This window comes from Diorhabda sublineata, chromosome 10, assembly GCF_026230105.1.
Source record: "Diorhabda sublineata isolate icDioSubl1.1 chromosome 10, icDioSubl1.1, whole genome shotgun sequence".
In the NCBI taxonomy this organism is placed as follows: domain Eukaryota; kingdom Metazoa; phylum Arthropoda; class Insecta; order Coleoptera; family Chrysomelidae; genus Diorhabda; species Diorhabda sublineata.
Genome location: NC_079483.1, coordinates 3,137,846 through 3,165,827, shown reverse-complemented (window position 1 = coordinate 3,165,827; position 27,982 = coordinate 3,137,846). Strand labels below are relative to the sequence as shown.

The 27,982-nt window shown below is 33.0% G+C and overlaps 1 protein-coding gene across 1 annotated transcript in view; it reads left to right on the top strand.

Annotated features, from left to right (window-relative positions):
- The window catches only part of LOC130449291 (protein sickie), a 564,400-nt gene that overhangs the window by 23,748 nt on the left and 512,670 nt on the right, over positions 1-27,982 (top strand). Inside the window, exon 2 of the mRNA XM_056787013.1 lies at positions 5,926-6,568. Within this exon, the coding sequence (XP_056642991.1) occupies positions 6,482-6,568 (87 nt within the window). The 5' untranslated portion in view covers positions 5,926-6,481. The remainder of the gene's footprint in view (positions 1-5,925; positions 6,569-27,982) is intronic.

Sequence of the window (27,982 nt, the reverse complement as noted above, 5' to 3'; positions counted from 1 at the left end):
AACAACTTACCAATGTTGCAAACCATCCTATCCAAACAGAAATGCGAAGTTATTTGTCTTCAAGAAACCAATTTCAAATACAATAACAACGATCCGCTCAGGCAATTTAACAGCTTCTACAAGAACCGAATAAATGCTGAAATAGCTAGCGGAGGAGTAGCAATATTTGTGGAAAAGTCTCTTCACACTACAGAAATTACGATCCTTACAAACCTGAAGCCGTAGCTATCGAACTACACACTAATCCAAAAGTAAATATATGCAATGTATACATCCCTCCAGCATATCAAGTAGATGCTAAAGAATTAAGTGAATTATTGGAACAAATTCCTTAACCTAGAATAATAGTCGGAGACTTCAATGCCCATAACACCTTGTGGGGATCAACATCAATAAACCACAGAGGTCGCTTACTAGGAGATACTCTTGATGACGCAAATCTCTCCATCTTAAATGATGGGAAGCCAACTAGATTTAACATGAACAGGGTTCATGTATTGACCTCATTATCTGTGACCCAACTTTGACTCCAGCTCTTTCTTGCGATCAGCTGGACTATACCTACAACAGTGACCACTATCCAATCGTCATTCATAACAATAGAAAACCAAATCACAATCACGAATCACGACTTATATCCAAAATGGAACTTAAAAAAAGCAGACTGGGCTCTTTTCAAAATAATTATCTCAGAAAGTTTGACAACTTACACAATTATAACAGATATAGACGAAGCTTCAGAAAACTTTATTAGTATTTTTCAGCAAGCAGCAAACATATCAATCGGAAAAACTACACGTCTGAAACGACGGAATCCTGTGCCGTGGTGGAATAGTGACTGCGAATCAGCAATAAAGAGCAACAATAAATTCTGAAACATCCATGACGGAGGTATGGGAAAGAGTGAGAAAAATATCAGGACTTTACAAGCACCATAATATACACATGCTAGAGAAAGACGGACGCACAACCACAGATAACTCCAATATAGTCTCAATACTAGCTACAACTTACAAAAACGGATGAGGATGAGGTAATGATACAATTCGATGAAAACGAACCCATCAATTTACCTATCACCATTCAAGAATATGATGAAGCTCTTTCAAGCCTGAAAAAAACGTCACCAGGACCAGATGAAATACCAGTTGTCTTCTTGAAACATCTCCCCTTAATTGCCCACGAATACATCCTTAACCTGTTCAATACCTTCTGGCTGCAGCATAACTTTCCTGAAAAATTGCGTGAATCCATAATAATTCCTATACTGAAACCACAAACCATTAGAACCCATCCTGAATCCTATAGACCTATATCACTCACATGTGCTATGTGCAAACTAATGGAAAAAATAATAAACAACAGACTGCTCTGCACTCTAGAAAAAAGAAACTACACATATTTTCGAGAAATAAAATAAAAAGAAAGAAGTTAGAGTTAAAAAAGAGGGCCTCAAGAGCAAGGAAAAAACTGCAATAATTACTAATGATTTTGTTTTAGTTATAAATTTTAGTCACAGAAAACTTTCCATACCACCCCCAGTCATTCTTAGTGGCCGAGATGCCATATGTGCAGGAAAAGAAGACTTGTTATATTATGAGGATGAAGAACCTCATAGATTCAACAAGCCAGATAATTTCAAGAGAATATTAGAATCAGGAGCTATTCCAGATGCAGCTATGATTCATGCAGCTCGAAAACGTCAACAGAGAGCAAGGGAACTAGGGGATTTCATCCCCAAAAAAGTGAAGGAACCTGGAGATACAAGAAGATTATTACGAGAGGATGATCACGAAGGCAGTGATGTAGAAAAATTGAAATAAAATTAACTTCAAAATATCAAAAGCGCTGAATTTATATACCCCCAAAACACTCATAAGCAAATTACAGTGCTTTTTTCGATGAAAACTTCTATATTCAAACTTTTGTAACAGATAATATTTGAAAGGTCTCCTACATCTCGTTTGAAGCTTAAAGCTTAACGCTTAAAATGAGCTGCTTTAAATCTTTCTACGTACCAAGTAATGACTGATAAAATAGAAAAAACGTCAGTTGTGCAATAATTTTGCATTATATTGACGATAACTTACTGAATATTGATTTTTTGCAAAAACTATGAAGACCTTTCTTATAGATCTTTTTAAAACAAATATTTTTTGTTTGAAACTTTTTTTCATATCTTTCTTTGTTTAGGAATGAAAGCTTTAGAAACAATTAAATTGTTTATAATAAATCACTAGACCAGATGCTGCGGGACCTCCTCGTAGCTGAGGTAGTAAAACTGATTTAACATAAAATAATGCTGGATGAAATGGTTGGTACAAAAAATCTTGTGCGGGTTTCGTTATCTATAACATCTACAATACTAAACACGCAAATAATAAAGTCCAAGCGAAGTTGTGAATAAAGTGTTGTTTCTATTTATAGAAAAAATTTGCAATTAAGCCAACATATTGCAGCTCTTTTATGAACAACGGCTAACAAATTTAAACGACCGACTAATTCAAACTCGAGGATTCATCTGTTGCAAACAATAGGTATGTCTTATGGAAAAAAGGACGCTAATCAATTCGACATATCAACCATTATTTTGCGCCAATAACTTTTTGTCTATAATCAAACATTAATAAGTAAGGCTTCAAGTTATTGGGGTGTTTCACTCTATATCACGACACACGATGTTGATAACGAGAAATTTTAGGTGAGACTGCATTTTTGCGCAAGCAATAAACTGATTGAGGTCGACAAAGTGTCAGGAACTCAAATGACACCGGTATGTAGGTGCGGAATCAATTGAGGCAAAAGTTACGCCGCTTTTAATTTTCTTTCATTTTGTTCATCTTTAAGGTTAGTTTGCATTTCAGTCATTTCAGTTGGAAGTGCATCGAAATATTTCACTAATCTAAAATCTGAAACAAAAAAAGTAATACTTTATATCAAGTATCTTGTAATGATTGTAACGCTATTTTACTTACATAAGGTAGAAATGTCAGTATTGAAGAAATAGATTAGAAGGTCATCAATACGATGAAAAAATAGAACTGCATTTATAAATCATGATATATCAAAAAAACATATTTACAGTTATAAAAATTGAAGAATTCTTGAAACGGAATCAAGTACAAGAAGAAAAGAATTTTTAAAATGGTTCACATACATAGAAACGAAATACTGATAACAAAGACCTAAACAATTTGAGTTTATAGTTCTATTATATAAATATACACCCCACAAAAATTATCGCATCACTGGTGTTTTAGGATATTTTTAATATTAATTTTAATTTTAAGGGACAATCTGTATATGTATCAATTTAATAGATATTTATGGTTTCTTGTCATGGGCAAAAAAATATTACAATTTCTTACAAATTTTTTTGAAAGCAAAAATGCTCGAGTAAATCCTTTCTGTCTCGGAGAATGCATTGAGATCGAGAACTTTCTAAGCAAATTGGGTTATTGTATAGTGAAAATTTGAATTTATTATGTTAATAATGGACGTGGCTCAATGTTTAACAAGACATGTGAGGAATGAAGAAGCCGCTAGAATCAACGAGATCGCATAAGATGGCCGCAGTCAAAGATACGCCGGGGTAATTGGAGTTCAAAAAAGCACCATATCCAGAGTTGTTATTCGCTACCAAGAAACAGGGCAGCTAACTAAAAGACCCCGACAAGGCCGCGGAAGAGTAACTTCGATAGTATATGATCGTTATTTGAGGTTAACGGCGTTAAGAATTGGGCATACTACCGCTCGAAGGCTGCAAACAGTTCTGTTGGCTGCTCGTAATGTCCGAATAAGCCTACAAACAGTTCGAAATAGGCTGAGAGAAGCAGGTATACGAGCCAAAGTGTCAGCTAGAGGTCCACGTATTACCAGAGAACATCGAGTAGCAAGATTGGAATTTGCTCGAGAATACGCAAATTGAATATTAAAGATTGGTCCAACATTTTATTCACGGATGATTCAAGGTTTTGGCTCTATTCATCAGATAGGCGTGTACCAGTATATAAGCGACGTGGTGAACGGCACGATCAGGTTAATTTTGATCAAACTGAAAGCTTTGGTGGTGACTCTATCATGGTTTGGGGAGGAATTTCTTTCGAGGGTTGCACGGAGTTAGTACAGAGTATGATGGAAGACCAAATGCTGACAGGTACATAACCAATATCCTAGAACCCTATGTAGTGCCCTATATGCCTCATATCGGTGCTAATGCACGATATTGCTCGTCCACACGCTGATAGAGTGGTTCGGCAGTACTTAGAAGAGGTCGAGATCCCACCCTGAATTGGCATGCACATAGCCCGGACCTTAACTTCTTCTTTTTTACTTCTGGGAAAACATGCCGCAAGGATACGTCCAGAACCTGTTAGAAACCTTCCAAACCGAATGGAAGCTGTAATTAGAGCGAGGGGCGGCAACACACACTATTAGAAATTCATTGGCTGGTTTTGGTTTAAGCACTGTTCATTTTTTTGTATAGATGTTCTATACAATTTTTTTGATATTTTATATGTTTTGTTAATATTTAATACATTTGAAATATTTAAAAAATAATGAGTGATGCGATAATTTTTGTGGGGTGTATATTTAATTCAACTGTTGGCTGTTACATATTTTTGAAATGGAAAAATCATTTTTGTTGGTTGGAACAGATTTTTATTTTGATATTCGTATTTTAAATTGCCCTATTGCTTAATATAATTATGCAAATTGTCAATGTCAAGTATTCTTCTTCTTATTTCTATTTTCTTAAGACTTAGTCTTGTTTCTTCTACTATTCAGCCTCTTGAGAAGTAGATGTCTAGCTTTCATGAAACCTCTTAGGAGGTCCACCGGGAGGTTTTTTCTTAGTTGCTTTTTCATCCTTTGTCCAATTAGCCCATCATTTCGATCTCGTGAATAATACAATATCCTGGATTTTGAGATTTTCTCTCAAATATTTGCTTGTTATTTGATCTCTTAGGCTCACGTCTTTAATAATTCTTAAAGTTTCCATTTCCACTGCTGCGTTTTTGTTGTATCCACTCGAGTTTTCCCTGCATATGTAAGTATAGGTCTTAAGATTGTTTTGTATATGGGGACTTTACTATCGGTGGACATAGATTTGTTTTTCCATATGAGGTCCAACAGATAGCCAGATATTCTTAAACCACATTTACTTGTTGTACGTTTTTGGCGCTTGTAATCTCAACTCTTAAGTTTGCATACACTGATGAAAGAGGTTGTCGTTAATAGCTAGTTTACATCTTGTAGACTCTTTTGCTATTACCATTGATTCTTTTTTTCTACAGATATATTTATATTGAGGTTTTCGGCTGTTGTTAGGAACCGATCTAGTAAACGCTGTAGGTCATCCTCTTTATCGGCTATCGTCGTCGGCGTAGCATAATATTTTATTAATCTTCTTTCCCTCTATCCTTCAAAAACTTCTTTTACACTACTAATCATTTTATCCGTAATTAAATTGAACAAGAATGAGCTCAGACTGTCACCTTGTCGAATACCTGTTAGTACTGGAGCTTTTTCGGTGCATCCCTAAAACAGGATATAATTGAAATGATTTAAAATAAGAATACAATTAATGTAATTGACAATCTTTTGCTTTGAAGTTGTAGATATGGTAGTTGTTGAAGTAAATATCGAGAGCTTAGTTGGGCTGTGAACTTGACGGTTGGTTATTATCCAATATTTTTTCAATCAAAAGCAAATGTTGGTATACATTCATTTGAATGTAAGGCGTCAGTAAATATTTGTTTAATACATCGAGAAGTCATCAATACTATAAAACGAATGAAATAACATAAATCAATAATTAAATCACAACAACGCATATAATTACCACAAATTATTAAAAATTTTGTCAAAACTAAATAAAAGTCGGTTATTGCTAGGTTTGTTACAGTCAAATTTTTTTTTCAGAACTTGAACCAAAACGTCAAAGATATTTCCATTAAAAACATTTTATTCATGTTAATAGATCAATAATTAAGAACAAGTGTGAAAAATTCAAGTGAACTATTTTTTAAAGAGTTTGAAATATATTCTATAACGAAACTTCTAAACATGTATTTCTATTCAGTGACTTCCGATTTATATTTCCTTTATTTGAAACTAAATCTAAACTAAAAGTGCTTAAAACTAAAGCTTCATTAAATAACATGAGAACCTTTCAGTGAGTGAAGTGCCAAATAGTGGACAATGCGCGATAAATGGACTAAAGCTAATTTAAGGATAACGGAAGGATAACAGCGGGACTATCCAGGACAACGGTGGTTTTCTCGCCACATTGTGATACTAAAAGCAAGGGGCAGGATACGATACAGAGAAGGACTGCTAAAAAAGGGATTCTTGTAATGTTATTCTATAGGACTCGAAGGATGCATTCGACCGTAATTACAAGGAATATTGGCAAAGTAATCGAAGGATAACTGTAGGATTCGAGTCAAATTAATTGTAACGTTAGAAGAATAATCACATGATGTTTCCTGGGTGTATTAAGACTCCTAGGTCGGCGCAGGGGTCAACTGATGATATCACTAAGCAGACAAAAAGTATAGTACAGGTGAGTTTGTTAGTTAGTTTGTTATTTTATGGAAAAAACTGGATATAATAACTTTTTGTTGGAATTTCTCATCATAGCATACATATACATAATATACATTTGCCTGATATAAAACTGCTTGGTTTAATTATTGTGTGGAACAATTGGCATTTATCTTTATGTCATCTTGTTGCACTTCTGTAACAAAAACTCCACGTCTTTTCTTATACGAACTTTGGAGTCATAGAGAGAATATTAAGTGAGTGGCATATAAGTGAAATTGTACTATTAGACGAGAGAGAAAGAGTATTGGCTTACAACTCTCTACTCTCATATAAATTCCAAACTTGTTATTCTCCTCTTCTCAATCAGAATAGAGTAGAGGGAAGTAGAGAATGGGATACCTATGCTCTTTCTCTCTCTGCCAGCCGTCGGTCCTAATAGAACAAGCTTCCATACCTAGTTCTCTTTCTATATAATATTTTTCCCATGTTTTAAATACGATTTCGATCATGGTTGTAGCCATAAAAAATTAACAATTTATTGTTTATAATGTGCACATACTAGTTGCAGAAATTGTATTAGAATTAAGTAAATAATATGTGCTGCATTTATGCAACAACTCGTAATGTTTGAATTTCTATCTTGTGTGATATGGGAAATGGTCTATACAGATTATTTATACAAAGTGTATCGATGGCTAGCACATCACTCAATAAGTCTTGTGACTAACTAAGGAAAAACCCATTTTTTGCCAAAAATCGATTCTATTCATCAAGGTATTCTCCTTCAAGAGACATACAATTATTTCAACGCTTCTCTATTTTCTGGATGCCGAACTTCTAGAAGGAGTTGTCTTTGCCTTGAAATAGGCTTCAGTTTCAATAATTGCTTCTTCATTTCAGCTGAATTTCTTACAGGCGAGCATTTTTTGAGATCAGCGAATAGCTAGTAATCACTGGGGGCCTGATCTGGACTATACGGAGGATGATGAAGCAATTCGAAGTGAAATTCTTCCAATTGAACCATCATTGCCATTGACTTATAAAAAATTGCATTGTATTGGTGAAACAGTGGTTTTTTCTTCGACATATGAGACTGTTTTTCGTTGATTTTTGCATTCATCAAACAACTCTATCCAGTATTCGCTATTGATTGTTTCTCCCTTTTGTAGATAGTCGATGGACATATTCCATGCCCATCCTCAAATACTTAAGCCATAACCTTCCCAGCTGACTGTTGTGCCTTTGGACGCTTCTGACGTGTTGCACCGGCTGCAGATTACCCAGATGCTGATCGTTTTGAATCCAGAGTAAGTTATGGAGCCATGTTTCATCCATTGTCATATAAAGACGCAAAAAATCTGTAAACATGGCCATTCCCTGCTCTGAATAATTAACATGTTTTTGATCAACTGAGAGGAAACGCGGTACCCACTTTGAAAAAAGCTTTCTCATGGCAAATGTCTGTGCATAATACACTTCCTTCTGATATCTTTATAGCCTCAGTTTTCTCACAAAATTTGAATTTACGATTAGATAGAACCAATTGGAGGACTTTTTTTATGTCTTCTGGAGTCACCACCTCGAATGAAAGACGAGAACCTTCACCATCATCGTTATCTGTAAGACCACGTTTAAATAGAATAATAAATTACCACACGACATTATTTTGAATTGATTGTTTTGAAAATAGCAAAAGTCGCTTCACTTAAAAGACTGTCATTTTTTCCTGGCTAATTGAAATGTCATGAAATTTTACACAACCTTTTGAAACCTGGTACTTCGTAAACGTCATATGGATTCGATAATGGCCGTGCCATCTGTGTGTGAATCACACGACTTATTGACTGATGTAATATATTTGATGTTTTCGAGCTCACCATATCAATATCTGAAGATGATAATGATACTTTAGCTTTACTTTACTTTAGATTCAAATTTTATATCAACGGAACATAAGCAGTTTATATAGTAAATTATCTTTATATCTCAGTCCATGAATCTCGCACATGACCAATTTCTTTATATGCTTTCTATTAATATTCCAGGAGATTCCAGTTAATTAATCCAAACTTCAAAACAGAAGAAAAAAAATCAAATGAAGCGAAAAGAATTTGAATAAAATCACAGTAAACTTATTAATGGCTTCTAGGTGGATACAATCTATTTTTGTAATATGCATATCAGATTATTTTATTTTGAATGTGAAAGTTACGAGTGAAACTAAGAAATTTGTGATTATAGAGTTGTCATAATCAGGTATACTTTGCAAGATACAAGATTTGCTACTGCATCTACCAAACTTGTTGTAGAACAACGCCTAAATGTGTGGCAAGTATATTGTCCTGGATTCTAAAGATTTAAAAAGTTTGCCACTATCTTTGACACTTTGCCTATTTTGTTTATACCCACAACTTGCTCGGTGCATTTTTCATTTTTATAATTGAAAAAACATTTTAGTTGAGTGATTGGTGGCATAAGATTAGCATATTTTTTAGATATATTATAAAACTATCCAGTAATTGAGAATTTTCTGAACATATGATTTTTTGTATTAGTTATTTTCATCACAGCAGCTGTAATCAAATCCTGTATATCATTTATAGTCAATTGTGTGAGCTGTTGCGACAGGACTTTGGCTTTTATTGGGTTATAGTCACCATTATGCTCAATAGATAAAGTAGTTTCAATTCATTAGATAGGTCGAAAGTACATTCTAAGAAATCGAACCTTTTCTTTGTTTCCTTTGTCTCCATTCAATAAATTCGTCATAAGCATATTGAAACCATACTCTAGATTTCGGAGATTTGCTAGTTAAGTGTTTTTAGCATCTACTATTATTTCTGGTGTACTTTCAAAATCACTAGAATCAATTTGTTTTCTAGCACAATGCTTACAAATGACTGCAAGTGTGTTTGACAATAATTACTACAGCCTACTTAATATAATTTTTAAACTTGGAACTTACCCGTTAGTACAATCATAACAGTCATAAAGAATGTTTTACATTACCCAGTAATTGTAATAACATTTAATTTTAACATTTAAATTATCTTGCAGACACTAGTATTTGAACACGAATCACAACAAACGTTCAGTTTTTATTGTAAACACTAATATAACCTCAAAAAATCATACTGTCTACTTCTTCAGTCTTCTTAAATTTGGCCTTTTGCATTTCGGCACCCAGCCAGATTCATATTGTATTCGCGTATTCCATCTATCTTTCGAGATCATATAAAACATAAGAAAAAGAAGCATTTCAATATATTGTTATTTTTTAGTACAAGTGTTAAATAAGCTATTTTCTTAGGTAAAAATGAGTGGTCGTAGGAAAAATATTCAATCATAAGTTAATAACCTTGTTCCCGAGCGAGTTATATATATATAAAGATTATTCTCCCAAAATCAGTGTACTCTACTGGTACTACTACTGGAATTATTGGTGACCTAACCTAGCCTGAAGACACTGAATACGACAATTTGGTTATCAAAACACACATCCGACAATGTAAATCTTCATTCCACTGTTTCAAGAAAAGAAAACCATACCTAGAGAATTTAATATAAAGTTTTATTCCCTATCTTTAAGAATACTATCTTAAGCAGTTTCAGATTCCGTAGCTTAGTTTTGCTCTGCTGTTAATTAGTTTCAAAATGAACTACAAACTATTGATAATGTTTTTAACGAAGCGCAGTTGACTACTATAGAGGTTAGGAGCTTTCTTCTTCATAACAAAGAGTTTTTAATAGTGAATAGTGTACTTTTAAGAATGAGGTAATCTCATTAGTGTAAGTTTCTACTACTTAATAAGAGGAATGGAGTCAAAAGTGTATTTATTAGTCCATAATTAATTCACTGGAACGATCTTGAGAGTAAATTGTCAATACGGTTGTAACTGATACCTCAATGTCTATTTTTCCTTTATCTTTTACATTCACAAACTTTCGAATTATTAATAGAAATAGTTTGTTTTGAAAATTCTCTTGGTATATTTTCAAAAAATGACGACGGAGAGATTATATGTCGGAAATGTAGGTTAGCTCTATTTATTTTAAAACTTCGTACTACCCAACTAAAAAAAATATATTTATAGCTTACTAATTTAGTGTCAAGTTTCATGTTTGTGCCGAATGCATGGAATAAATTCATTCTGATGCATCGTTTCTGAATCGTGTTTTTGAGAAATCTTTCGTGATTTATTTTCAAAACTAATTGAAAGAAGAGAAGATTAATTATCATAGTTATTTATGTCAAGATTTGTAATATATCTTCGTAGTCTAGAAATTAGAGAAAATTTAATCGTTGGCACTTGTTGAATCTGAATCATTTACATTAGAATAATACACTATCAAAGATGAAATAATGGTAACAACTATAATGCAACAGGTGAGTAGGAACTATAAATATGAAGAGATACATTCAAAAGTACAAATATAAGGATAATAGTACTCCTTTCATAGTAACCATCTTCAAGCAAGCCACATGCTTGTTCCATCGCTCTTTCCACTTCTGGTGCCATTTTAGTAGTCTGCCGATGTCAATGTCCTTAAAACCACTATTGTCTGCTGGTTAATGGATTCAATCGACTCAAACTATTCCTTGTCATTGTCAGTCTCAATCTGAATAACCAGAAGTCCGCCGCAGCGTCAGAATGCGTTAGTTCGTTATCGTGGCGAAGAATACGCAGAATCCTACCACAGAGTCATTTAAGAACGTTCAGGCAGAAAGTTCCAGTAACTATTTGACTTTTTCTCATGGATATGGATACTTTAGCCACAGATTACTCTTTTTTTTTTTTTTAAATGCGGTCGCTTTCTGAAATTTCACCTTTATTATTTTACATTTTTGATATACTGTCGATGAACAAAATACGATGACTAATCCAACAAATGATCACATCACTGTCTTCACTGCTTTCTCGATTCATAAATGTAGTGATAGTTTCATCTACATGAATCGACGCAAAAAATCCGACTCTTTTTGCTTGAACCGCCTTGGAAAAGTTCATTTGAAAACGCTTTTGGTCCAAAGTGAGCAAACGCGACGCCGATAACCTCTTCTATTTCTCTTACCTTAATCCGACGGTTGTTCAGTAGTATTTGCTAAATTTTTTCGCCGCCCTGAGTGTTAGTTCAGCCGTGCTGATAGTTAGAATTCTGCTATTCAAAATTTAGCGTTCCTAATAAATTTTCAGAGAAATCTTTATAACGACTCACTTTTCAATTGTCAAGATGAAACTAAGTATTCAAATTGGCTGAAATTTCATTGAGAATTTCAGTTTCAGGTCCTCAACTTTTCATATAATTCTCATAGAGACATGATCAAGGGCCAGATGCAACTTTCTTTGAAGACAGATATAGTCCACGTGTAGTTCTAACATCAGGTCTCATACAGAGTGACCATTTCTTCATAAAGATTAAAAAATGATAATTTATTTTTAATACTTTATCTACAACTGTAATTTATTAGGAAAAAGGAAAAGTCGAATAACAAAAGACATATTTTCAACAATGTTATTTAAAAAAATAGCAAAAAAGTCGAGGGTTGATTATCAATTTGTACATCAACTTTGATATTTTTCCATCCAGTTCCTTTAGTATTTAATTCGTTTAAGTTTTTTAAAATGAATGGTGTTAGGTTTTTTGATTGCAACTGAGGAAGAAGCTTGAAAGAATAGGAAGTTTCCTTATCGCTTTGTTCTGTGTTGAGAAATCGCATATACACACCTATTTTACTTTGTTTTCCTAATTCACTGTTAATGTTCATGCATGGTCAACCGAGGTTGGTTAAGGGTGTTACAGAGCTCGATTGTCTGACATGGATTTGCCTCTCCGTTTGCCTTATGCATGTCATCTAATGTTGATCTTTTAGAGATAGGTATCAGACAGATATAAATTACCTACTCTGGACCTGGAAAACCTTTGGCACTTAACAGCTAATATACCGTGATAAACATGAAAAGTATAGGATTTCCAATATGTTTCTTTCCGATTTTTTTATGACCAAATTACATCTTTTTACTACATTACAAGTTAGAATTTTAAGTTTTATTCTTAATCTAATATGTCAATAATCAAATATTGTCAAAAACATGGTCTTTATTAAACTATAAAGGAACTTTAGGCTCTCAGCCAGTAACAAAATATCAATTTCTTAAATAATCAGTCTTTTGATTGGCGTAGGTAAAACATGCAATCAATCTTCATCAGAATCACACTTGAGACAAACAAATGAGATCTTCTTTCCTGTTACACATTTCATATGTGCCCACATCTTATTTATAATAAATTGTATCCACTCCTCGTTTGAATTTTCATAAGTTTTCCCACAAGTTAAGAAAAACCATTCCTCGGGTTCAGATTCCAAATCAGAATTTAAAACTCTCGATCTTTCCTCATCGATCTTTTCCTTTTCCTTTACCCTTCTTAGTCTCTTGTGTTTTCTTTGTCTTATTTAACTTTTCTTCGTGTTGTTTTTGTTCTTCTCTGGCGTGTCTATGAGAACACAGTATTTTCTTTTACGTTGAGGGCGGTTAGTCAATTTTCGTGATAAAGCTTTCGGGTGAGGCTTTTTTTAGATGGAGAGAAATCATTTTGCTTTTGACTACCAGAATGTCCAGGAGTCGGCTCAAAGTTCGATTGACCCCCAGGTAAAGCTGAAGTTTCTGGATAACAATTTTTGCATGGAACTTATGATTCCACGGACACTTATATCTAAGGAACAATTATCAAATGAATCTATATTAGGAAGATCTGTTGTTAAGCTGGAAGCAGTAGCAGACCATAAACTCCAACATCCAACGGCTGTAGATTATGTGAACAGGGGGGGGGGGGAACGATAGCATGATACGTGACTTTCTTTTACTTTTTTCACTATTAAGATTACGTGTGAATGATGATTGTCGAGTAATAGGACAGGTTTTTGCTCCGACGGTTTGACTTTGAAATAACCTCTATTAAGAAAAAAGTCGCCTACTTGGGGTAGAATAACATTAAATATACTTAAACTAAACAAATGCTTAGTGTATTTGTATAAATCAACAACTCCAAACAACTTGAAATCTACGATAATCAATTTTGTATAAACATAAAAAGTCCATTACCTAGCTTAATCAGAGCGCCTGCACAACACCGCTACCTGCGCCGTTGAAAATCAAACGAATGTTTTTTTATTATGTAGGTAAAAAATGCTTGTTACTACCTGCCCCTATTACAAATAGCCCCCAGCTCCCCTACATAAAGAGCTGACCAAAGAAGTGATATCCTGGTTCTTTCAATATCATTAAACAGTCAGATCATTGACATAATTAGATGAAGCGTTTCTTTGAATGTATTTTGAAGTTTTTGTTTTTCCTCTTTTCTCCATATATTTCATAATTTTGTTTTTTCTTATTTCTCACATAGATATTTATCCTATGCCCCTCCTTCAATTTTTATTTGCTTTTCAATCTCGCTTGTCCACAAAGCAGACTTTTTTTATTGATTTTTTTTTATATTGCATTTATTATCTTTTCCCTGTCTATTATTATTTCCTTGGATGTTTTACATTGTTGATTCTCTTTTCTACTTCTTTCGAAATTTTTATTTCTTATATTCCCTTGATATACTATCGAAGCAATTCATATGGTCCTGTCGTTACATGTTCCTCCATTCAATTATATTCTTCCATTACGTTTGTTCAGTATCATTAAGAATTTTAATTTTTGTAGCTCCCATTATTAGCTCCTTGATTCACTCGAACTTCTGTTATAAATCTCTTGTATTCATTAGTTCTGTGGTCGGCGTTTAAAAAGTAATAAATCGATACTACACATTTTTGGAGAATGGCAGAAAAAAATTTTGGAACACATTAGTAAGTAGTTCCTTACTTCCATATAAGAAAAGATACTAACCTCTCTATTAAAAAATTACAAAAGAATGGGATCCATAAGGGTCTACAATAAATTCCACCCTCTTTCTCATAATTATCTCTGATATCGTCGACAAATGTTCTACTTTAGTAAAAGGAAGATTGTACGCCGATGATCTGATACTGTTTGCAAAAGTTAAAAACTCAAACGCATATACCAACTGCACTAGACGAATCAAGCAACTGATCGAACACCAATGGATTGAAATTCTCTGTAACCAAAACAAAGTGTATTAACTTCTCTAAAGAATACATACAAGGAAGGCCCGTACTAAATTTAAACAGTCAAAATTTATAATTTGTGGAAAGTTCCTGGGCATTATCTTCGATAAAAAACTTATCTCAGAAACAACATATTAATCACCTCAAGAAAGTCTGCCAAAACGGCTTAAATTTATTAAAAATAATTAACAGCCATAAATGGGCGCTGATTCTACATGTCAGATATAAGACTTGTAATATCAAGAATCGACTACGGCTCCATCGTTTACGCATCATGCGAGAAAACATATATTAAACAACTTGAAATATTGCAAAACACTACACTAAGAATCGCTACTCGAATAGAATCGAATACACCGATTGAAAGCCTTTACTGTTTCATCGGAGTATCACCCCTACGACTTCGAAGAATCCAACTGAGTTTGAACTATGCAACATCAGTTCTGTCAAATAAAAATATTCCTGTTAATCAAAAAATTAACACAGATCGCTTTAAACACCTATTTGAGAACAAACAAAGAACTTTTCTATGAAAGAATTCACCAATATAAAAACACCCTACCTTTTGAATTACCAGATTTCTTTCAAATTAACATCCCCCTCTTTGGACAATTCCTATTCCCACCATCAACATTAAGATGAACTCTTTGAAAAAAAAAAGAAGCAAACCATTCTCTAATACCACAATCGTTCCGAACTATGACGGACGTAAGCTTCAAAGAATACCATTTTCTGTACACCGACGTATCCAAAACACCTAATGGCCTAGGAGCGTCAGTAGTAGTAGAAACCTAAATACACATATTCAAACTATTTCCACATAATAGCGTCCATCGATAGAAAAAAATACATAGAACAGCAATATGTACCATGAGCTCAATATATACAACTTTTTCCTAAACACCCAATTGGTTTTCTCATCAAAATCCATTCACTACTATCCTACCAATCCAAGGTAAACGTTACAATTATTTGGGTCTGATATTTCATTGAAAATAAATTCATATTGAGAAATGCAGTTGAAGTTGAAAACTTTTGAGATTATTCTCGTAGATGCAGGATCAAAGGCAGATTTTACTTGCTTTGAAGGCGGATATACTCCGTATCATCTTGTTCTTCATCTTCAGTTCGATATTCATTCATCTCAAATATGAAATATTTTATATATATATATATATATATATATATATATATATATATATATATATATATATATATATATATATATATACAGTGCTTTTCAGATAAAAGTATCCACCTTTAATAACTTTTGTAATACTGGTATTTAGAAAAAATCCAAAAACACGTCAATTTATGTTGGAAGGGGCAAGCATTATGGCTTATTTAAACTTACTGGAAAAGCCACCCCCTCACCCCTAGCAGCATCCCCTTTATTTTTTTAAATTACTTTTCATATTTTTTATGTAAAATTTGGATACTCCTCTTTGAGCTGATTTCAAAAATGTATAATACTTGTAGGTTAAAGTGGTTAGTTTATGAGATAAACAATTTTTCTTTTAAGAGCACAAATTTTACTTATTTACTTACTTTCACCTTATTTGCCTGTACTAAAATGGGTTGTACAACAGTTCAAACTCTTTAATCTTTTCAACTGTGCTATTTATTCTACTTAAAAAATCCAAACAACAAAAAACTCTACTTTTATTAAAGTTTGACATTGTCAACTAGAATTTGTAGTCACTATTGATAGTGTAATTTGATATATTATTTATTTTGTTTCTCTGAATTGGTTTACTCTTTGCCAGAAAGAATTGAAATTGTAGGTTTATACTACCAAAATAATAATTGTGCAAGAGCTGCTGCTAGAATATTTAACGAATTACATGACGGAAGACATGCAACTCATAAGTATGTAATTCAACTGATGGAGAAATTTACCACAACAGGGTCTGTTTGCAATAAAGTGCATAAGCGAGAGGGACTCGTAAATAACGAAGCAATCCAAGTGGCAATTTTAGGGCAAGTCAGCTTAGAGGCTCAACAACCCCAATCGTTGTCAACAATAAGTAGAGCGATCGGTGTTTCATCTTCTACAGTTTTCCGAGTTCTACATAAATTCAAGTACCACCCATACAAAGTTAAGTTGGTGCACGAGTTGAATGAAGATGATTTTGATCGTCGTCTAGAGTTTTGCGAATCAATGACGCAAATTATCAATAACAATCCACAATTGTTAAACAATATTTGCTTTTCTGAGGAATGCTCATGGTCATTAAATGGCTTAGTAAGTAGGCATAATTGTAGATATTGAGCTGAAAGTGATCCACATATTATGCGTGAATTCCATACACAACATCCCCAAAAGTTAAACGTTTGGTGTGGTATCCTAGGTGACCACATTGTCGGACTTTTCTTCATCAACGGAAATTTAAATGGTGAATCATATCTTGAGTTACTCAGGGAAGGGGTTGACCCACGTATTACAACAATAATAGAAAATGATGATAACCTTTCCGAAGATTTACTGGTATTTCAACAAGACGGAGCTCCCTCACACTATGCTATGCCTGTCCGACAATTTTTAAACGAAACATTCCCCGCTCGTTGGATAGGTAGAAGGGGGCAGATGATGGAGTGGCCACCTAGGTCACCGGATTTAACACCCCTAGACTTCTTTTTATGGGGGTATTTAAAAACAAAAGTTTATGCTACCCAACCAGAATCTCTGGATGATTTACGAGAGAGGATAGAAAATGAATGCCGACAATTAAATCCAGCCGTATTAAGCAATGTCAGAGAGGCGTTTCAAAATAGATTATACCATTGTATGGAAGTGAATGGTACTCATTTTGAACACTTATTGTAAATTCATAATAAATAGCACAGTTAAAAAGATTAAAGAGTTTGAACTGTTGTAAAACCCATTTTAGTACAGGCAAATAAGGTGAAAGTAAATAATAAGTAAAATTTGTGCTCTTAAAAGAAAAATTGTTTATCTCATAAACTAACCACTTTAACCTACAAGTATTATACATTTTTGAAATCAGCTCAAAGAGGAGTATCCAAATTTTACTTAAAAAATATGAAAAGTAATTTAAAAGAATAAAGGGGATGCTGCTAGGGGTGAGGGGGTGGCTTTTCCAGTAAGTTTAAATAAGCCATAATGCTTGCCCCTTCCAACATAAATTGACGTGTTTTTGGATTTTTTCTAAATACCAGTATTACAAAAGTTATTAAAGGTGGATACTTTTATCTGAAAAGCACTGTATATACAGTTACAGTTGATCATAATGTTATGAAAAAATACACGAGATACACATGAACAATACATTGTTCAATCAAGCTTGCGGTCATATTTGGTAACACGTATTTGGAGAGGATATTCATTATGTGGATGTTGAAAGGGAACCTATGATTTAATTAAATTTTGTGGTAACAAGGTAACAAATACCAAAAATAATTTGGCGTTCTCCAACATAAAACTATAGAAACAAGGCTTGATTTTTTAGTAAATAAAGAGGGTGTCGTATATTCGTGACATAGAATAAGCTGAATAAAATAAAAATGTACCGCCCTCCATATAAACTGCAACATCTAGTAGTTTTCAAACGATTTTTCCGTCGTGTATTTAGTACACAGTGTACCCGCGCGAATAATAAAAGCCGAAAGTTCTGGATTAACTTTACTCACAAAATAACAAAACAGAAATAACGAATTGGCAAGTCGGTAAATTTGCGCGGATAAATAAATTTCCGGAAGCAAATGATGATTCTTTGTCTACGAGGATAATATATTGAAAAACTCTTAGCCTACTATAGAACCAAACAAAATTTCAATGTCAAAATATTTTATTACCCAACATATTCTCCTATTAATTGGATACATTTATTACAGCGAACCTGCAACTTCTCTAGAATTTTAAAAAAAAATGTTGCTTCTTTCTCTGCAAACCAGACCTCCACAGCTTTCGTTATCTCCTAGTTGGAAGAAAGGGGGGGGGTGTTCTAGTAATTCAAACCCTAAATCACGAATTTTTTACATGACAACATGAGATTTGTGTGCAGGGGCGTTGTCCTGCAAAAACAAAACACCTTTGTATAGCTTTTCGCCTGTCTTTTCTCTTCAATTTTTTCCCGTAGAGTGGTCAATAATGTCGATTAGTAATCTCCAGTTATTGTTCTACCCTTATCGAAAGAATCAATCATGATTACTCCATGGCAATCCCAAAAAACTGAAGTAAGAACTTTTTCAGCAGATTTTTGGACACAAAACTTCCTAGGTCTTGGAGAACCAGAGTGTCGCCATTCCATCGACTGTTGCTTTGTTTCTGGATCATAGAAATGTACTTAATCTCATCCATAGTAACAATTTGGTTTAAGAAGTCTACATCGTTTTAAAATCGAGCATAGATCGAACGAGATGCTTCTACCCTTGCACGCTTTTGGTCAACATTCAAACATTTGGGGATATATTTTGCAGCTATTTTTCTCATGTCCAAATAGACGTGAACTTTATGATGAACGCGTTCGTATGAAATATTCAGTGCTTCAGATATCCTCGTTAGCTCAATCCGACGGTGTGATAAAATCATCTCATAAACTGCATCGATATTTTCGGGAACTGTCACAGAAACTGTCCTTTCCGATCGCTCATCATCTTCAATGGAAAATTTACCTCTTTTGAAGCTTGCAGTCCAATTTTTCATGGTCGCATACGAAGGAAATTGATCACCAAGGGTATTGAGCATATCTTCGTAAATGTGCTTACCTCTTAACCCTTTTAAATACAGGTACTTGATGATGGCTCGACACTCCAATTTTTCGATTTGCACAATTTCGGTGGACATCTTTTTTCTTTTAATTTATTGCGTAACTCTGATTTACTTCTTTGACGTCAAACTTTACACTGACACTTCTAATAAGTTTTGGTTCGTTGTTATAGTAATGCAATATTTTGTTTATGCATGGAACTGGTCTAGGCTAACTAGATATCAGTAAATCCTCGTATATTGTATACAAGATAGATTAGAATTTTTACATTCATTTCTATAGTTGATAGTACGTACAAACTGAATTATAAATAAGCAAAGTGCTGTATTTTGGGCACTTCTCAATAGACGCAGGTACTTGCGGTTGAAAAATATTACATCAAAGTAGCTAATAGAAAACCGTGCAGAATAACTTTAGACTTCAGATGTGGCCGTAAGGGAACTATATTTATTCATTTCTACAGCTTTTACTGAAGTTTATCGGAAGAATTGAGTATTTTTATTTTTGTCTTAGCCTTTCTCTTTCACATACTTATTCAATACTTCTGTGTCCGTCCATTTCCTTGAAATTTTCTGTTCACCATATGTTCATTTCATTAACGCATCTTCCTCTTGGACTTCTCACTTATTTATTATTCAAATATCTCCATTATATCTAATAGATGCTTGATGATAGATGAAGTGAAATATTGATTGTAACAAAGCCAAAAGAACAAAACTGGTTATATAAGAAAGGAAGGTGTAGAGGAAAATTTTTAGAGGAATAAAAATTATTCAAAGAACTCAAGAATCTGTCTAACTAAAGTGACATTAAAGCTCATAGATTGAAATATTCAATGATAGGTATACCAAAGAAAATTTGGTTGTACGCGGATTGGAAGATATTAGAGAGGTAGGACTGAGTTGAAGGGCAAAATACAGAATCGTAACATGTAAAGACGAATTCTGAAAGCAGATATCAATGAGGAAAAAATATACAAATAGTGTTGATAATCACTTCCGCAACTTTTATTTCTCATTATAACTTATCATTTATACTGTCGTCAATGTGACCCTCAGCAACTGAGATTTATTTTCACTCTCAGTTATTCTATAGATACGATGTCACCACCCCTGCAAATACAAATTGTTGTCAATGAGCGTCGAAATGAGTATGTAAAGTTCAGTATCGTTGATTTTTAGGACAATATCAATTTGAGCTAATGAAGCATTCACCATTCTGATAATTTGAAGAGAGTTAGATGTAGCATGATGTGGTCGCACTCGCTGTATTCATCTGGCATGGCCCAAATGATACGTCAGAATAATACATTATAATTCAATTGTGACATGACGATTGAATAATATTATTGCATCTAATTGTCAATTGACAAGAGACAACTGTTATTAATTGTACTTGTCAATAATCTCTTAATGATCCATACATTTGCAGATGAAAAATATTTTCTTCTTCTCAGTTTTTCTAACTATAATTTATTTTAGAAAATTTCACTTCGTAGAAAGCTGTATTACTAGAATAACTGATCAGCAGACTTATTCTTAACTTCACAAAGAGTTTATATCGGCTTATATCAATGTCTATAAATCTCAATATTTCCATAGATTCTAATAACGTTTTCTTGAGAAAATACATTTCGAAAGAAACGAGATGCAATTTGGCAATGTTACCCATGGAAAACGTCAACATTAACCGAATCCACTTTTAATCTACTTGCAGCCGGTTAATTGAGCGAAGCACTGAAATTATGAGTTTGTTATGAAACTTGCTTTGATCTCTTTATTTTCTATCTTTATAAATAGGCGATTTAATTTCGTCACATTCATGAAAAGGTAAACATTAAACATGCTTCAACATGTATTTGTTATTATAATAAACACAGTTTTATTCGGAAGTTATTTTTATCATAGAAAATGGATACGTCGTTGAAAATGTGGAAGACACTAAGTTTATAAGTAATATATCAAGAAGCTGTTGTGACAACTCGATTTAGATTTAGTTATATTTGGTATGCTTAATTATTTCCGTAGTAGAAATTAAGTAATAAAATATCATAGAAAAATATTTATCAGTCACAAACAGTGAACTAAGTGGTAGGGTAGGCATTAGTCATTGTTACAAAAAACAAACGCTTAATATTGGTTAAGCTAGGTTGGAGGAAAATATTGCCAGCTCTTGTCGTTTCTGCCTTGGGCGAAAAAAATGAAATACAAATATGAAATATATCAAATCAATAAATTAAATTGAATGTCAGAAATCAATCTATCATGTACTAATAATAACACTGAATAGTACCATATTCATTGGTAAAATATTCAATATTTATTAAAAAAATAATTTCACGTTTTTAAAACCGTTTATATTAACAATATTTATGATTTACATCTAATAAATATGCCTCGCATCTATTAAAAACAGAAACCTCAAAAAACATCAGTTCAAATATCAATTAGCTCTACTTTTTCCTTTTATGAGGGGTTGCACTTTCTCTTTTTATAAACCAACAGTAATCACCCATCATGGAGCAATTCCATTATTCTAATATCTTGGTGGAACCTTTCACCCTGCTCATCACTGACAGCTCCCAAATTTTCGGGAGAGAATGTCAGATGGGAATGGAGGAAATGAATTTCCAATGACATTCGAGCACCAAGGGATTTGTAGGCATCTAAAAGTTCATCAACTAACTGTTGGTAGTTTGAATCCATATTATTGCCCAAAAATCCCCTCACTACACTAAGAAATGCCTTTCGCGTTCTAAGTTCCTGTCTGTTCTAAGTTTTTTTGCAAAATTACCAGCAATTTTCTTATTTGTGACCCAATAAAAATACCTTCCTTTCATCACACTTTTTATCCATAGTCTTTACAAAGTTTTTCATCAATCCAAGTTTAATGTGAAGGGGGGCAAAAGGACATTTTGGGGATCTACAAGGGGTATAAACTTAACATTTTGAGATTCCTATTGAAACTCACTTCTTGCTTACCAATTTTTTTTACATAGTGTTGATCTACTGCCCGACTGTCCCATAGACAAAGAAAACAGCAATATGTCGTAAACACTCCCTGAAGTCACATTAACATTCCAATGACTTTCAGGTCCCCACATATCTGCCATTTACACTTGTTGTAGTTAATTTTGTCTAAAGCAAGCGACTATTACCATTTGTTCCTTTCATCTTCACAGAATAAACAACTGGTATAGTCGGTTTTAAATTTCCATTGGGTAATAACACTGCTTTAAATCTGTATTTAGACAAGTGAATAAATAGCCACTCACTCACTGGTATTATCCTCAATATCAAGTTCCTTCATTAAACTATTAATATCCGTACACGCACGCAACGAATTTTCCATACTGTAGAATGTAGAAAATGTAGCATTTCTTTTTCTAAAGGTAGTAATTTTTGTCTTTTTGGCTAACAAGTACCTTTCCTTCAGACGTGAAGCAAGAAGTTCAGACCTTTGCTTTGATAACCCCAAAATACGTGCTGAATCATTCAACTCGCTTTGAACAATCAAATATGGCTCACCGGTTCTGGTACTTGGAGTAAAAATAGTGTCGGTGCATTGTTCTTCAGAGCTTCCTGATGATACGTTGTCTCCAGTATCTTCTAAAACAATATTTTGCGGATCTAAGAGCGCAATCGGTACTGGTAAATCTTCGTTATGGGCTACAGGTCATATAGCAAATTTAGATACTCGATCTTGTGTTTTCCATTCTTAGAATAATCTTCAGTCTTTGTTAGACAAAAATAGCTATCAACAAAATGGTTAGTAGGTTCTCGCCATACCATTGGAATTGCAAAAGGCAAGGCATGCTTTTTTTCTTCCCATTCATCCACTGCACTAATGACACGCTACGACTAACATAGCACGCCTGGGGAAGCCACTGCTTGTTTTGATCTCCAATTAAAGTACCAAAATATTTGAAATAAGCTTTTCTCACATTTTCGGAAAATGACCTGGCTTGAGATTTCACCATAAATTAACCACAAATATAACAAAATTTGTTTTGCACGTTTGACTCGACATTTTGAACAGAGAACCACTTATTATGAAACTCAACAGAATACTGATTTTTAATATTATTTTTGTGTTTATTACTCTAAATAATATAATTCAGGTATTTTTTCGGCCATAAAATTTACTAAAATTAACCATCCCTTAATAAAATTACTTACCTGTAAACAGGGATAATCAAGCTATTGAAAAGTGCTATGTGTTAGCGCTTAATAAATATTTTTTCTATTATTGGATAGGTATTTCCATTTTAAAAATAAAGGTCTCCCCTGTGTTACGACAATTTTGCCGGTCAGTGTAGTTGAATTAATAATAGATACCAGTTTTCCCATAGACTATACTAATTGATTTCAAAAAAATGTGCAGACGGTGGCCCATTACTAGCTTTTAGACAGTGGAGCAGGGAAGAATAACAAATAGACATACAAGAAGAATAAATACCGCGCCATAAGATTCTCACCACTAGGTACAGATAAATTAATCGAAGAAAAGCTAAGTACGAACGTTAAGCTAATCTAGCGGTTTGCAATATGAGAAAACTAGATAGGAACGCTGGCATAGGCTATCTAAAATTCACACATTGTGATCGCCCTATCTTAAGATCACAATCCTACCAATACTCCTGCCTAGTTTTTAACAACCAAGAAACTTACGAAAGAAAATAAGATACACTAAATTTGACCAAAATCGGAGTGATACATAGGCAGACTTTACAGAAACATAACTGAATATGACGTCGAATCCGAGTGATACATACTCGTATAATTTAGAAAAAAACATTATGACCTTGAGTCATAGTGATACTGAATTCCTTGAATCAAACATTAATTCCAATTCAATCAATTTGAATATTGAATTTTAAACTTATGAATTTAAAAATTTTTACAAGAATTAATACAATTAAAAACCACCAAAAATCTTAATCAATTATTTCTCAAACGATGAATACATAAGGATTCAAAAGCTCGGGGGATTTATTAAAGTTAGTCCACTTTGGTGTTTCATTGCCACATTCCCAATAAGTGCTATAAGCTATATTATGAGCGGTTTCTTATTGGGAACGTGGCAAGGAAACATCAAAGAGGACTAACTTCAATATATCTCCCGAGCTTTTCAATCCTTATGTATTCATTGTCTGGGACTGAAATTATGGTCAAATACAATATAAGAAATATGTATAAATGTATAAACATAATAAAATTTTCACTTACAATAATTAAGAAAAATTTCCGGTAATTTTTGATGGTATTAATTCTTGTAAAAATTTCAAACTAATAGAAATTCAAAAATCAATATTCAAATTGACGTTGATAGAAATATGGATTAATTAATTGTTAATTAATTTTGGTTACTATAGGAATTTTAATTAATTTTTAATTGGTTAGATTATTAATGACGTCAAATTTTTATAGGATAGAAAAGGGTAAGTTTTAGTGAATAATGTTCAATATTGATTGGTAAATTTATGGATAACATTAAATTTCAATAGGTTAGGTCATTATGAATGTAGTTGAATATTCATTGGCTAGAATATAAGTGACAATAAATTTTATAGGTTAGGTAGTTATAAGTGAAGTTGAAATTTATAGGTTAGGTGAGGTTAGTTGGTTGTTAATGGCGTTGAATTTTTATAAAATTTATTTTTTGTAAATCTAAAATTACATTAAGGTTATTTGAATCAGTTTTCTTATTAATACATTGATAATTTCGGGCAATATATTAAACTTTTTTTTTAGTTTTTTCATTTGTTGAAACTTTGGCAGATTCATAATTTATATTGTGTCATTGATGATAGATATGAGTCGCTAATGAACATCTATCAGGATATAATCTGCTATCACTCTTGGGAAAAGTTATCTGACTGATTAGTGACATGAACATTGAATTATAATTTACAAACGTCATTTCTAACATTTCTATTACATATATTTATGCACATTTACTATATATAAAATTAGTTCCTCCTAAACTTTCTGGATTTTGTAATCAACACAATATTAAAATAGCATACAGCCAAACACTTAATATTCAATCTATTTTTACTAAATTAAAAGATAAAACACCAATCAATAGACTACTTAATATAGTATATGAAATACCATGTTTAAATTGTGACAAAAAAAACATTGGTCAGTCGAAAAGGTCACTGAAATGAGGTAAAATATGAACATATGTACAGGTAAAAGTATAACAATAATGAAATTTACTGATAATAATAGATAAAAGATAAGATTCATGGAGATTTTGAACATCAAATTTTAACCTGTCTGTTAAAAAAACAAAATTTTCAATCAGAAGGAGAAACATATCAAAAGGTCTAAGAAATGGGGAATCAAAAAAATATTTATTCATTTATTTACTAAATTTGGCTGAAACAATGTTGACAACCTTTGCTATAAACCTGCTTGTTTTTATGTTATCGGATGAAAGTAAGGATTTGATTCTATATTTAGCAAAAATATTTATAGCAAATGTATATCCAAGGTTGAATTCTACGTATTCCAATATCATAAGATAAAACTTTCAACGCATTTCATATTAGAAGTAATTTCTCAAAAACTCTCAACGTCCACAGATCAAAGTACCCATTGCAATTTTTAACCAAGCGAACAAGTGAAAATAGCATGCAAGCGTGAAGCATCCGAACAAAAAGTCACTCGACATCGCCGGTACAAAAAATTTTTAATTACTAAAAATTTCACTGTAACAAGCCAATGCCAAAACGTGCTTTTCATTAAAAGTTTAAAAACAGAACGACAGCCGTAAAATTGAACTAGAACAGGCTTTCATTTACTGACAAGTAAAAAGAAGTTGGAGAAACTTCGACGCCTTTAAAAATAGGAGGCGGCTGTACATGAGTTTTATGCTAATTTGAATAATGGTGCGGATATTCAATATAAAACGTTACTTTAATAAATAACTTCTGTACATTAGTTCTTAATTCAACTAACGTACCGCAGTAGTATTTTATAATTTACAAGGCTGTTAAGTGTGGCAACATGGATATGAATATGTCAAATCTGACATTGGCATCATGAAGTTTGACATCCTTGATAGTGAGCTTACTCAAAACGCGTTGTCATATGAATGCTATTTGAGTTGTTTACAATTACTTCATTTATTCATTACATCGCGAACTATGACTTTCGACGATTAATTCGCTTCAACAAAATTCGGTTGTTGTGCCGGAAAACATCGATGCTGCGAGTAAACTGATATTACAAAATCGTCATCTTCATTCCATATTGCATGAACATTTGATTGTCAAAAGATTTGTTCGCAAAAGTTAGCACATAATTTGACAATTGCTCAAAAAAAAGCTCATATCGATTGGTGCAAAGGAATGCTGAAAAAATTCAATCGTGGTGCTTCAAAAGACATCCATAAATTTATGAGAGAATTGGATCTATGCAAATGATTTCGACACTTAACAAAAATCGACTGTGAAGGTCAAGACGAGCCAAATCCAACAAAACTTGTTCGCGCACGAAGCACTTTGAAGCAATTGATCGCCTGTTTTTTCGGAATAACTGAACACGTCGCTATTAGAGTAACGTAGAACGCCAGTTCTGAATGGTACAACAACATTTGTTGGCCAGAAGTTATCGAAATAATCAGGTAACCAATCACAGAAGACGATTCATTCTCAATCACTACAAGGCGATTTCTCACACATCCGTTCAAACAAAAACGTTTATGAACAGTCGAAACATCGATTTGCTGAGTCATAAACAACAGTGCTTGTTTGGAATCCAAAGTTTTCTTCTTATTCTCCCAGATCAAAAATAGGTTGATGCGTTCAAATCACATTTTTGGAGATACCTCAATTGGAATAGAAAAAAATGCTTCGAAAATTGGTCAAACCTTGCATAGTGTATTGACTTCAATTGAAAGTATTTTTAAAAACACAGGTATACACAATTATGAATATTTGTTTTTATTAGTCTATCTAAAAAATTAAGTTCGGTACATCAATTTTGAAGTTTATTTTAGGTTGATATACAATACTTAATAGAGATTATCTTGAAACATTTTTGATCCATTCATGTCTGAACATACTGAAGTCGTAAAAGGATAAAAAAATAAAGTAAAAGTCAACTCTCGTTAGGATTTCTTATTAAAAATAGTCCTGACTGTGCTTCCTGCAGGTATTCAATCAAATTGAGAATGAAAGTGTAAATATAGTATTCCTCAAACAAGATGGAACTTCGTAAATTTATCAAAACAGCATCGGGGAAAACTGTGAAATTGACATAGTGGAAGAAACATAGAACGAGAAAACGCCAGTGTAGTATCGTAAATGAAAGTTGAAGGAAATAAGTAATGATTGAGTTTTTTAAATTGTTCGTTGGATTTCTTTTGAAGCTCCCGTGTGAGTCAAAAGTTTGTTCGTGAAATAAATTATTCGTGTACAGAATTAAAATTAATGATAATTTGTTTTTCCAAAAAAGAAAGGATAAAGTTTCGTTTCCTGATAACAAAACTTGTACAAATATAATATTTGTGATAGTAGATGCAAATAATTAAACAAGGCTCTCGTTTCTAATAATAC